The 14,569-nt window shown below is 41.0% G+C and overlaps 2 protein-coding genes across 4 annotated transcripts in view; one reads left to right on the top strand and one right to left on the bottom strand.

The window, feature by feature from the left end:
* Positions 1-14,569, bottom strand: part of LOC111871363 — a 130,961-nt gene that overhangs the window by 97,342 nt on the left and 19,050 nt on the right. The window lies entirely within an intron of this gene.
* LOC111871352 overlaps positions 1-14,569 on the top strand; it is a 46,820-nt gene that overhangs the window by 16,111 nt on the left and 16,140 nt on the right. For both annotated transcript variants that reach the window (XM_023864414.2, XM_023864407.2), the window contains 3 exons: positions 6,962-7,115; positions 10,874-11,000; positions 13,414-13,557. In XM_023864414.2, the coding sequence (XP_023720182.1) occupies positions 6,978-7,115; positions 10,874-11,000; positions 13,414-13,557 (409 nt within the window). In that variant the 5' untranslated portion in view covers positions 6,962-6,977. The remainder of the gene's footprint in view (positions 1-6,961; positions 7,116-10,873; positions 11,001-13,413; positions 13,558-14,569) is intronic.

Below are 14,569 nucleotides of genomic sequence, written 5' to 3'. Positions count from 1 at the left end.
CGACTGGATAGCTTAAAAGTTCTGCAGATTTTTTACCATCATCCTTTTACCTTTGTCAGAGCTTTTACTGAAGTACAGGCACAGTATGTACATTAAATATATCGGATATAACCTGAAAGTTTCGCATAGTCGCCATGATTTATTGTTGAGTTACAAGAGTTCGCGCATGCTCTGTTTGCATGTTTATAATCTGTCTCTGTACGAATTTCACGTGTTTCCAATGAACACCATATTGTTATTTTATATTTTTACAGAGAATTATATACAGGAAAGCTGCACATATTTTTCAACCTCTATTATCTTATACTATTTTAGGTCCATGGCACTAGTGTCGTCCCGAATTCGAAAGATTGTGCTTCCGCCATGTTTTATTGATTATTTCAGGAAATTAAAAGATACAGCATTGGAGTGAGTTCCAGTGGCATAACGTTGATACAGATTTTGTGGAAATTGATCAGTTGGCTCGAAGTTAAAACGCAGGATTACCCAGGCGAACGTACGGAATGTATAGTGATTGTATGAGCTTGCCTATTTTCTTTTCAAGTGAGCAAAGTAACCTGAACTCGAAGCAGTAACCAGAAAACTCGTGTGGACTGTATAGGGTAAGAATCTGATTCTGTTACAAATTATCATATTATTTGGGAAGTGCTTTTTTTTCGTTTCATATCATGTACGTGTCAAAGATTGCGACTATAAATGTTGCAACTCCTCAATGCCGACTCGAACTTCAGTGCGATGACTTGCTGTATCTCTCAAGGTCACTGGAAGCAAGAGCCGCCAGGGATTCTGCTTTATCACCATTGCTAACTGCATTGACCTTGCGCACGGTTCTGACTTTCGCATGGGCACGTAAGAATACAAAGTAATTGTTAAATTCTATTACAAACGTGCTTCTAAAAATTGTTCAGCATTTGCCATGAACATAATTTCTATTATAACCAGCCAAGTGCCTGGTAAGAAATAAAGACAGAAACATAAAGATCAAGAAGATGAATAAGCGCTGCGTGGTTAGGGCCATCGCGTACCTCAAGGAGAGGTTATAAATTGGTAGAACAATGGTGGAATGTTGATTAATGATGGAAAATCAAAGAAATTCGAAGGAAGATCTATTCTGGTGTCACATTTTCTGCAATGAAAATGAAGCCCGCCTTGAAGCGTAGGTTCGAGGTGGGCCAGTGTCTAAACGTCTGAGTTATTTCTCGAATTACACTCAGCCTTCAATGAATAATATCAGTATATATTAAATGAGATAAGAAGTAGTTCCCTAGACCGGAAATTTGATTAGGAATTTGAGATTAACCTTCCTACGTCTTGAATCATTAGAACGATGTAAGAAAATTATTTTGTTTTAAACATTTCATTCACTAGTAAGTATTTAACAACAGAAAGGTAACTAGATTGCTTATTTCATATTATAATTTATTTATTATTATACGCCTATGTAACCAAATACGTGTTTCACTGATCCCAACATATCCAAGTCGAGGAATCACCACTCGACAGACGCCAAAATACTTAAATATTTAATGATACATAATTATTTAAAATGTCAATACCAACCTTAAACGTTGGGCTGAAGCGGGGATGATGTAAAGTCTGTCACCACTTTCGTTTCAAACTGGCAAGGCGCCGTGAAGCTTAAAACCATTAAGTGTTACGATTCTGTGGGTATTTATGGTGGTTACAGTCACCACTGAGAATGTGCAGTCAGTTACACGCAACAGAAGGGAAAACCTCGTGGTAACGAAAAGGATTCGTTGAAACCGGCTGATATAAAGAGAACAAGAACTTCTGGAAAGAACATATCGCATAATTTCCTTTGATACTACGCGGACTGAATAGAAAAGAAAGAAATTAGGGGAGACATACAGACTGCAAGATTACCTCATAAACCTCGTAAGCCTCAAAACTTAAGGGGGATACACAGAGAGATCGACAGACAGAGACTGACAGCAAAATGATCTCATAAGCCTGCTTTTATTTTAGAAAATAAGGAAAGTAAACTAAAAAAATGGGGGTTGTAATTTTTAAGTAAATCCACAGAGTATATACACGGAAAATAACACAGAAGAGGAATTTCATTATTGACGGTGCTTTTATTACAGTAACTATGATTCAGAAATTAATATGAGGTTCAGGTATATAAGTATATGTATATATATATTTAAATCAATTCACGTCAGACATTGTATCAGGTGCACATTATATGTTGAGTCCAACATAGCAACTACAACAAGTATTTAGAAAGGGCCTAATGTTGAGAGGGGCATATAGTGTACTTCGGAGAGATAAATACGCCATTTTGTGTGAAGAACATGAGAAGAAGGAAACATTTGTAAGATAGAGCAAAAACTGCAAAATACTATTGCAACTGATAACAATGAAATATTAAAATTAAGAACATACAAAATAATAACTAAATTAACAGTATATCAGTGGATGGGAAATTTGGGCACTAAGAAAGAAGCGCACGAGAAGGATGAGAGCTCTACATTTCAAAATTCTCAAACCATTTGTGTGTGTATTCAAGTAGGGACCATTAACACAACAAAAATTTTAGGGGGAAATTCGGAGCAGTCAAAATTAAGAGAACATTGGGAATATACGCAGATTGAGACGGAGAAATCATCGTAAGTTGCCTTATCTTCGGTAAATTAGAAATATGGAGTAGGCTGGTCGAAAGGGTAATGTTTCTGACTTGTATTCGAGAGATGACCGGTTCATATCTTGACTGGGTGACCAGTTATCCTCACTGAGGTTCTTGTTGTTTCCCTCAGACCTTTCAAGTATATGACAGCATAGAACCTCAAATTAGGTCACGACTACTCCCTTCACATCCCCTCTGATTCAGTATTTAGTGAACCATGTAATGTTGAAGGTCTGTAGATCTAGATACTGGCAGCGTCATCAGATAAACCACAAATAAATAGACAGGAAAACTAAACTAAACTCCGTGGCTTGAGCCCGCAAGCGAACTATACCGACCGAGCGATCGCCGCTTCTAGGCGTAGTTAGTGCCAATTTCTGCGGATAGAGGGTGTCGCGTGGTCAGCGCAACGAATCCCCAAAGCCGTTAATCTCGGTTTTCTAGAATGGTGCCGCTGTTTCCTTGAAACAGCTCCTCGGTTATCCTTACGAGGCTGAGCGGACCCCGTCCAGACCCACTACTTCTCCGAAAATCTGGCAGCTCAGGGAATCGAACCTGGGACCTCTGGATCTGTAGCCATGACCTCTGACCACTAGATCACAGAAGCGGTCAAATAAGCAGAAAATCGGTGCGAATTTGGATATTGGATTCAACTGGCTTAGGACAAGGCGTAATAATATGTAATTGTGAGACTGTGATGCATCTTGGGGGTGGAATAAAAGTGTGACATTTCTGATCAGTTGAGTAACTATCAAGAAAAATGTTGCACAGAATTACTGGGATTTTGGACTTTTTCCGTCGTCCGGAATTTTAGGTAATAGAGGACATGACGATTAGCTTTATCTAAGGGGCTCAACTGAATAGGTGTCTTCCTTTCTCACCTGAAGACGGAAACAGATCCAGTTTCCGAAACGTCGTGTCCTCCATTACCTAAAATTCCGGACCATGGAAAAAGTCCAAACCCCCAGTAATTCTGTGTGTCTTCCACCATCGTCAGAAAACTTTAGAATCTACAATAAAAAATGTTGTACCATGACATTTCACTTGTAGATAATCCTTTAAAGTGATGGATGTATGGTGCGTAGTAAAACGTGCATTTATCCTGTTGTGATCTTTAAGAACTTATTTAATGACATTTGATACACATAAGCCACTNCCCAAGTTTTTAATACTTTGTGGCAGATTGTTGAACACTTTTATGCCAGTAAAGTAGACTCCTTTTTGATATACTGATAAAGTTGATGAGGGTAGGTGAAAGTTATATTTTTGTCTAGTATTCATGTTATAGACTTCAGAATTTAATTTGAATTTATCTTTGTTGTAAACAACAAATAGGAGAAGCGATAATATGTATTGCGATTGAAGAGGTGACATTAATTGCAGTATGCTTTATTTATACGTTAAATTGAACAAGGAAACAGATGAAAAAAACATGAGCTGACCTATACAAGCATGAGCTTCTGATGTAACGTAACATTGCAAAGTTTCGACTTGCACGTTACGACTTTGAGGTGTGTACGACAGGACGAACATTCAAATGAACAGGTTACACATTCGTGATGCACCGAGTGCTCGCAGCAATTGGTCGGAACGCGTGATCTTTACAGGCAGTTAACGCAGTTGTGTAGAAGCAGAACTGTGTATAGTGGTGCGAATTTGTTGGTGGACTTGAAGTTCAAAGAAATCAGTGCGTAACACAAAAATTGTACTCTCATTACACTAGCAGAATTTGAATTCTTGATTAATTTAATAGACCCGAAATTTGCTAGGAGGGATGCCACATACAGATCAATTATTCAGGACGAAAAGAGCCTAGCATTGCCACCATGGTTTTTGGTTACGGGCGATTCGTGCACCAGCCTGGAATACATTTCCAAAATTTCGAAACAAGGAATCCGCCAGATTATTTCAGAATCCCACAGCCTTCGCTAATTCTTTCCAGCGTCAAATTTCGTGTACTTATTGAAATACTTCGGATGTGTCGAATCCCACAGCAACAGGCTTAGCTTTTTATAGTTCTACGAATGTTAACATGATTTCATTATTCCAGTCCATTGAAGATTACAATACCCAGAAAGGGGAATAAAAGCGGCCTCCGTAGTCTAGAGGTAACGTTCCCACCTCATGACTCGTAGTACGCGGGTTCAAATACCCGGCGGAAGTCGTGGAATTTTTAAGGGCGGAAAAATTCAGGGAACAAGTCCTCCGGGAGGGACTTTAAGCTGTGTGTCCCGTGTCATAGCTTTACGGCACGTAAAAGAACCTGATATCTCCAAAGGAGGTCACTGAGCCAAATTAACGGACTTTTCCCGCCCAACAGCAGTCTCTAATACCTCTGGTAGATGGGGGAAGCATTATAGATACCTCTCAGCTAGTAGAGCCGGTCTCGCTGGCTGGGCGGGACTGATGGTAAGCACCAGTACCGGTAGGATATAGAGACTGGTAGAAATCATAGAGGGAAGCACAATGGACCAATACAGGTCTCAGTGCATGGTGAAACCCACCCTCTCCAATAACTAACTAGGGGGAATAAAAAATATAGAGTGGAGAAATTACGTGGACCCGACGAGGAACGAGCTTCAACCGGCGAACACGAACAGAAACACACACACACACACACGGTTTAATGGTGTAATGTAAGATCCTTCGATGCTCGCTGGAAAACCGACAGTTGGGGAAACCGAACAAATGCGAATGATGAAGTAACACCGTACACACTTGTCGCATCACGCAGTTACGCTACGACAGACTGCACAAGTCAAGTGTGTATCCGGTCTAGGAGTCCCAGGCAGTGGCTGTTACAGTAGTCAGACTTCCAGGACTATAAACCCGTAATCAAAATATCGCTGATGTGTTCTATGTAAGACTCTGTTATCATCTACGTAAGTTACGAAGAACTGGTATCTCTTGGCCACTTATTAACTCTTCAAGAATGTAACTGCTAAGAATTGGGTCTATCTGTATATTACATAGTTAAACGTTGCAGCTACTGGGTCTGGCAAGTCTTTAATATTGTCACAGAATTCGTGAACAATGAGCATAGTTAAAAAAAAGGACGTGGAAAATGATGAAGCAATATACATATTTCTTTAATTTTTGAGGAGGTGAAAATGAGTCCACTTGGAACGACGGTCACTAGAGGGCCTACTGTACCAGCCCCGGATAGATGAGTGTGGAGCAGTCGGTGAAATGAGAATTGGCAGGGGAAACCGAAGTCCTAGGAGAAAACCTGCTCCAGTGCCACTTTGTCCACCACAAATCCCACATGAGTTGATCTGGGATCGAACCTGGTCAGTAACCAGGAAACCGGCGACTAACCACCAGAACCATGGCACAGTCTGCTTAACCAACTCATTCGTTCAGATAAATTAATGTCTTATAAAATCCTCGACAACAAAAATGACATAAAATACTCAATCTAAGATAAACCGACTTCCTTAGTACGGAATCAGCCAAGTGCTAGGTCACACACGAAGCCCCTATCTTGAAGACAAAGATGTGATATCGCGTTGCGTAGCCAGGGCTGTCGCACACCTGAAGGAGTGGTGACAGGTATGAAACAATGGCTGAATTATGAAAGATATGGGAAAACCGAAGGAACTCGGAGAATAACATACTGGAGTGCCACTACGTGCACCATGAATATCACATTTGACGTGATCCGGGATTGAAGTCAAGTCTCGTCGTTGGGAAGGCACTGACTAACCGTGTGAACCATGGCACGAGCTTGAATTGAACCCGCGACAACACAGCACAATCAGCGCAGATCACAAAAATGACAGTGAGAAATCTGTAACCTACAGAGTTTTTCTTGCTATATATTTCCTTTCTATTTGCAATACACAAGTACTTAAGTTGTATATGCTACTTATTTCACAATTTGAAATAGTGACGTCATTTAAATGAATTTTCAACTTTTATTCACTGTTGAGAGATATTCCGACGTTGCCGTTCATAAAAATCGTAAGAACACCAAGAAAAATGCGCTCTTTCCTCTCAAAATCCATTTTATAAAACTTTGTTTTAATGAAAAAATATTATGCCCTGATTTAATATCAGCAAAAGTTCTTATCATTATTAATTTAAGTATCTAGTGTTCTTTTGTTACCACAACCTTATTGGCTAGTGAAATCATTCTTATAACCTATACTGACATTACCTTTCAATCACGATCCTATTACGAGGTACAAATATATCCAAGGAAAAATTCGAACTGATATCCCTGGACACACACTTTGTCTGTGGAGCACGGCAATGAATGCTAGTCAAGACGAACCCAGTACCCTGACACTGCTTTTCTTTTTTGGCTTCCAGAGCTGACAGTAACAACATGCAGGGCGGGAAAATGACTACCAAGGAGAAGGGCTCCGAGAGAGAGATCAGCAGCAAGACGGCCCAGAAACAAGAATTCGTGCCTCCTGATGGTGGCTGGGGATGGATCGTTGTCTTCGCCTTTGCCCTTAGCAATGTAAGATTGACGTTTAATCCTTTTAATCACAGTAGTTACTACAATAAATGTTTCCATGCTTCAGCACATTGAAGCCCTCCCTTCCGCCCACAGAGTGTATTTATGTGTCACGTAACCTTCTCACAATAAATAGGGATTGATTCCATAAAGAACATTAACCGGCTGGACTTTGTAATGGAGATATAATATTTCCTACGAGGTACGAACTTATTTCTATATATTATTTAGAATAAATTCAGTCTTTAAAGTGGAACTCCAGTGTAGAGGCGGAGTCGGATACCTCCACCGTGACCCTGCGCGTCGTAGGAGGCGACGAAAAGTAAGTCTGAAATCTGAGACAGTAAAATATGGTCGTGAGTCCCTAGGGACTCAGACCCGAGAAAGACTACGCTGGTAAGGACCAGCAGCATATAAAAAAGACAGACCCGTCCTCTTGTCGGAGAAGGCACCCCACAAAAACAAGACCGTAACTGTCAAACAGTAATAAATATATATCCGTGAGCGCCAGATGGGGCTTGACATCAAGACTTACTGACTGACTGACTGACTGACTCACCGTCAGTCGCAATATGATTTTGACCGATTTTGACTGACTTTTACGTTGAATCTTTAAAGTGGAACTCCAGTGTGGAGGCTGAGTTGGATACCTCCACCGTGACCCTGCTAGTCATGGGAGGCGATGAAAAGGGAAGTTTAGAATATGTGACAGTAAAATATGGTCACGAATCCCAAGGGGCTTGGACCCGAAAATGACTGCGCTGGCGAGGACTAGCAGCAATTGTAAACGAGAGACCCGTCCTCTCGTCAGAGACAGCGTCCCACATCGACAAACCCGCAACTGTCAGACAGTAATAGAAACCTGGTTGTAAGCCCCAGATGGGTGCTTTATTCCAAGACAGACTGGCCGACTGACCGTCGGTCATAATATACACGTAAGACTCAGACTCAGACTCAGACCCAGTCTTTAAAGTTTAAATTACTTTACGACGCTTTCGAAACATGTAAGTCAAAATAATAATGGATTATAAATAATTTAGGGAGGCGACCATTTGTCTGTAGGGAATAACTAAAACTTCAGTCAGATACCCTCAAAGGGGAAGGGTACGTTCTTTCGAAATATCGGTAAATATTCAACCGGGCTATGGGACATCACTCCAAGGAAAACGATTTTGACAGTCAATCCCGTGAGAGTCTCAGATCTTAATTATCTTTTGTATACAAACAAACTGTAACAAAAATGCTTATGGGAATTTAAAAGATGATCCTGTCTTGTCCTGTGTAATGCAGAGAAAACTGCAAAATAGTAATCTCTTGTATCTTTCGGCTACAATTCTTTCTGTGAGCTTTACATTTATTTTATTCAGTTGCTACCAAGTAGTCGAGTATGACGGAACACGTATGTAGCCTGCTTCTACCTTCAAAGACTGTGTATCAAATTTGTTTTCATACACAGATTTTTCATCTAAAATTCTGTCAAAAAAAAAAGTAGAAAGGATTATGTACGAGTACGTAATATATATGCAAAAAGAATTAGGGTGTTCGATGGCCGCGCCATAGCTCAAGCGGTTAGTCGCTGGCTTCCCACCGCGGCGGTCCGGGTTCGATCCCGGGTCTGGTCAAGTGGTATTTGTGGTGGACAAAGTGGCGCTGGGGCAGGTTTTCTCCGAGTGCTTCGGTTTCCCCTGCCAATCTTCATTCCACCAGTTGCTCCACAATCACCCTCACCTATCATCTGCGGCTGGTACAATAGGCCAGAAGTGGCCGCAGTACAAGGGACTTGGTCCCACCCCACCAGCATTAAAAAAAATTAGTGTCCGATAATATGACGTATATTCTAACAGATACATGACTCTACCAACATTCTTGAGGACCCTGCTCTACCCATTTTGCATGCAGAAGCTTCATAACATCTTTTATGTAAAATATATACACTCACATAATATACTGATTGTCACGTGTTTATGGCTCCGTGACTAAAAATAACGGGTTCTGGATTGGATGATTGGATTTATTGGCGTCGTCTTCTGCAGTCTCTCTTAATAACAATCAATTACAATAATTCACTATAAACCTTCAGCCGAACCCTTCTTTCTTGACTGCCTATGACTTGTTCTATTCTCGATCTGGTGATACGACTGACTTCTGAATTACGACTGCACTACTTATATGGTCTTGAGGCGGATCTATAGAAAACACATCCGTTGCCCAGCAAAGAATATATGCGAACCACATATAAACACATCTTTCTCTGTAAGATTTGAGGCTTTCACGGCGGTGACTAAGAAGAAAGCAGTCTTCTGGGATTTGGCACCGTGTATATGTGGTGTTAACCGACGTTTCGGAGGAACGTATCGCCTCCATCTTCAGGGTAGAAGAAAAAATATAAGAAATCTGCAAGCGAAGAGACCGTGAGAACCGGTAAAAGCAGACTGTGTTGGAAATATACACAGCTATGTGTGAGCAGAGAAGGAAGGGGGGAACGGCAAGTATAGAAGTGAAAACAGTAGTGTGGGTGGGAGGGGGAGGGTCCTGGGAGAAGCCTGGTTTTTGTGTAGGGGAGAGAAAGGCAAGGTTAAAGGGTGGGCACTAACCCGTAAGCTGAGGGGGGGTTGTTATGTTGGTTGGTCATGGCCTGTGTGGCCTTCTGGATCAGGCATCATATCCAGGTGGGGCTTTTAATAGAACAGATGAGAGGTTTCCAAGACTTGCTGAGACAAAACCCCCCTTTCTGTTCATATTTCCTGGACGCATTCCAATCTCAATTGCCCAACCCCCTCAGCTTACGGGTTAGTGCCCAGCCTTTAACCTTGCCTTTCTCTCCCCTACACAAAAACCATGCTTGTCCCAGCTCCCTTCCCCTACCCCTCCCACACTACTGCTTTCACTTGTATACTTGCCCTTCCCCCCTACCCTCTCTGCTCTCACATAGCTGTGTATATTTCCACACAGTCTGCTTTTACCGGTTCTCACGGTCTCTTCGCTTGCAGATTTCTTATATTTTTTCTTCTACCCTGAAAATGGAAGATTTCTTATATTTTTTCTTCTACCCTGAAGATGGAGGCGATACGTTACTCCGAAACGTCGGTTAACACCACATATACACGGTGCCAAATCCCAGAAGACTGCTTTCTACATCTTTCTCTATTGTTGTATTTACAGTGCGTTGCATAGCAACTGAAGTTACCCGATTGCTGCCGCGTATTGTTGTAGGCTTTACCTAGCAAAGGGCTGTTTACCAAAAATCTCTCTCTACGGGAACGTGTTTATAGAGCCGTTGCTTAGCAGTGAGTCGATACGTCACAATATTATTTTCTTATTATCAAATTTTAATTGTTTTTAAATGAAAAGTTCCAGACATCCATGTATCACATATAATAAAATTAACTTATAAAATATTAAAACTTCCGCATAAAAACACAAAAGAATTTAGAGGAAAGTAACTTATAAGACGAAAGAGGGTTTAGAAAATAAGACAATTCAGCAAGTGAGAAATTTTGTTTCTTTAGTTACTATGAGAGAGTCAATGATTTTAATATGAAACTAATTAGACTGCAACAGTTCTGTTGCACTGTAAAAGGCACACTGCTGTGAAAATATCAGAAACGTACTACTCGTAATTATGGTACTTATTTGCCTTGAGGGAGAAAGGAGAGTCACGGATTTCCCCAGCCAGTGCAGTGTTGCCTATTCGATTGAGATATTCTGAGATGATGATGGTTATGATGATGATATAGAGACTCTATGATGTGAATTTCCAGGTGATCGTTGTACCTATTCTTCAGTCCTTCGGTTTGCTCTTCAGAGAAAGATTCGAAACACTGGAGATATCAGGCACTGACGCGTCGGTCATAATCAACGTCAACTCTGCCTTCGGCATGATTCTTGGTAAGTAGTTCATGGCCAGTAAATATCTCCGCATTACTGAATCTGACTTGAATTGAAGGAACATCTGCTTTGAGTGTCGACAAGAAATTATCTTGCTAAGTTGTTATAACTCTTATCTAATTTACCATGACGAAACCTGCAGCAGCATTTTCTCGCATCTCACAAAGTTCAGTATCCATAGTCGTCATTAATGTGATCGGTTAGAACTTCTGCAACCTCAGGTGTCGATAAAGCGTCATTAAGTATGTTATGGAGAAGTCAGTCGATCCACATCAAATGTACTTAACCATTTTCGTTTCACACCCCCCTTTCCATGCTCAGATTTCTCACTTTCTCCCGTGTTTTTAAGGGTTGGTGAAATAAGAGGGATGAAGTGACAGGAGGTTGGAGGAAACTGCATAATGAGGAGCTTCATAAATTCTACTCTTCTCCAAGTATAATTAGAATGATCTAGTCAAGGAGGATGAGGTGGGCAGGTCATGTAGCACGAATGGGGGAGACGAGGAATGCATATAGGATATTGGTGGGAAAGCCAGAAGGAAAGAGGCCACTGGGAAGACCAAGGCGTAGGTGGGTGGGCAATATTAGAATGGATCTTAGAGAGATAGGATGGGATGGTATGGATTGGATAGATTTGGCTCAGGTTAGGGACCAGTGGAGGGCTCTTCTGAACACGGCAATGAACCTTTTGGCTTTATAAAATGCTGGGAAGTTCTTGAGTAGCAACGCAATTGGCGGCTTTTCAAGAAGGGCTCAGCTCCATTAGTGAGTGAGTGAGTGAGTGAGTGAAATGAAGAAGTACTAATATCTTCATTTGTACTAGAACCTTCTCGGGCGAATCCGCCCTGTCAGGGTCAGTGTGGGGAATGACGATACATATCCGTTGTTATATATACAAGTGTATACATATGCCTGTCAACATAATGCCTCACCCTAACCTTGAGAGGCACTGCAAAGAGAACCTGGAATTTTATATATTAATCTATTGGTCTGATATGGACTAAATTTAAATTTGCAGGTACATTGTCATCTCATATAACTCATATGGAAGCTATCAGTTTGAGTCGTGACGCATTCAATATATCAGTTTTGTTANTCAAGTTCGTATAGCAACAGGCGTGACCAGAGTGGTTTGAACGGCTGCTGTACTGCGATGTGGAAAGCAAATGGAAAAACTACCACATTATCACTTTTCCTGGATAGTCTCTTTCCAAAAACAGAAGATCGCATTAAGTGGAGGAACTGTTTTGGAAGAGATTGTGGACCTGTCGTCTGACAGATTACTGATGAATCATGAATGAATTGTGTATATTTCAAGAAGTATATAGAAGTTTATCTTAATACAGATCGGCAGATTTCACCTTTCCACTGAGGACATAAACAGAGGCGTAACGCTCTGTTCGGAATAATAGACAATGTGTGAAACCCAGAAACTCAGTAATGCGAGGCGTGATAGGGTCTCCAATGTTCATTACATTTGTAACAACAGTTTTGCGTCTGCAACAGAAGACCATAAACTTCAACGAGTTTTAAAAAATTAATAAAACACCAATTGACAAATTGTGTACCCCACTGGAGTACACTTATGATAAGACAGTTCAATAATTTATGAGGATAATGGAAGCGGGGAATTGAGAACTGCTCTTTCCTTACACGAAACAAGAAGAAGAAGAAGAAGAAGAAGAAGCAATTATTGAACAAATTAGAAGCGGAGCAGAACATGGAGTGCTCAACGAAGATAAATTTTACGAAATCGGCGCTAGGTTTGGACATTGCCATGGAAATATCAGACGCCTTGCATAGGTGAACAGGGCTTAAATTGTCAGGATTCCGGGTAAGATCTGAGCTCCTCACAGCGGTGGTTATGAACAGTTATATCGTCTGGGATATACCGTCATGTAGTCCACTGAAAGATAACTGACGTTTCAAAGGATCATGTCGCCTCCATCTTCAGGTTCGAAGAATAAGCCAAGCAAGAAACCAGTGTGAAGCAGGTGGCAAGCAGATTGTGGAGATGGAGGCGGAATATTATTCCGAAAACGTCAGTTGACTTTCAACGGACTACATGGCGTTTCGTCCCAGAAGATAAAACTCTTCTTTCAGGCTCCAAGTTTTAAGTGAATACTTACCACGTATAAACTATTGTGATTATTTGTTGATAAGAGCATTCGTTGTCCAGTAAAATCCATTTGCAGCCGAACCCTCAGTGTTGTCACTGTCACGTGACAATATTTTAGTAACGCAATTGGCCCTGGGTTTATAATACAATTCAACTCTATCCCTGTCAAAACTTCGAAAGCTTCCGATTCTGTATTAGACCAAAGGGAATTTCAGAACTTATGATTTATTTCTTGTTTTCTGTGACATTTATTCTGCTTATAAAGGAGCTGCTAACATTGTTTTGTCTCTGCAGGTCTTCTCAACGGGTTTCTCCTGAGAAGTTTCGGCTACCGCAAGATTTCTATAGCAGGAGCTGTTATAAATTCTATTGGAGTCATTCTCACAAGTCAAGCTGATTCTTTCGGGTTCTTCCTCGCCACATACGGCATCATCTCATGTAAGTGTGAAACAAATGAGTAACAAATGTTCAAAGAGTATGGAAAATGTTGTGACATGTAATGTCATACGTACCGGTCACGGTAGCCGAGAGGTCTAAGGCATGTACTCTCTTCCGCCCGCTCGGAAGATGGGATCGTGGTTTCGAACCCCAATCAGTGCATGTATGTTTGGTGTGTGTATGCGCTTATTCCGTGTTTGTGTTGTCCTGTGTTTAGGTAGAGGCCTTGCGACGAGCTCATCACTCGTCCAAGGAGTAATACCGTCTGTAAAAAAATGATCAATGAAACTGAGAAATCAGCCCTAGGTTCCAAAAGCGGGAGCGAGAGGAAAAAGGTCATATATGTATGTCCCTTTCACTTACCCATCTATTCGGAGGCCCTCCTACTGTGCGGCAAACTGAAGTAAAATTCTCACCGAAAGCCAGCGAATTCCCTGCCTTTGGATTTGAAGAAAACAGAGAGTTACATGACGTAAACAGAGTTACGAATATTTTAGTGAATCGTGCTCCCTCGGCCTTAAGAATCTATCCTGAAGATGGAGGCAACATTTTCACCTATCTACCAAATTAAACAGCGTCATATTCCAGAAAACAGTGACTGTCATACTCACCGTAGAGAGAACCCAGAACACCACTTTGGACTAACATTATTACGTCGCACGGTTTACCAGGAATGGATCAGTCAATAAAGTGACTAGACTGGACGACAGGGAAATCGGGCTTCGAAACCTGTCAGAGACAGAGGTGTCCATCCAGAATCTTATACAATTGTTACTGAAAGCTATTTCCGTTGGGATAAATCGATCGACGAGTGAAGCTGATCACTCGCTTCCAAAAATAAAGTGAAATAACGTAAAATTTTCAAACACATTCATTTTCACAATTCAAATAGTGATTTCTAAGTTTGTGTGTGTTGAAGCTCGGTTTTTATCCTTGAAGAGATAATATTTACCGCGCATTGCTAACAGTTTTTAGAACTTACTTGAGTCAATGTGTGCTAGGTTTTGTCTGG

This window comes from Cryptotermes secundus, unplaced genomic scaffold, assembly GCF_002891405.2.
Source record: "Cryptotermes secundus unplaced genomic scaffold, Csec_1.0 scaffold152, whole genome shotgun sequence".
Taxonomy (NCBI): domain Eukaryota; kingdom Metazoa; phylum Arthropoda; class Insecta; order Blattodea; family Kalotermitidae; genus Cryptotermes; species Cryptotermes secundus.
This window is presented reverse-complemented; position numbering and strand designations above follow the sequence as displayed.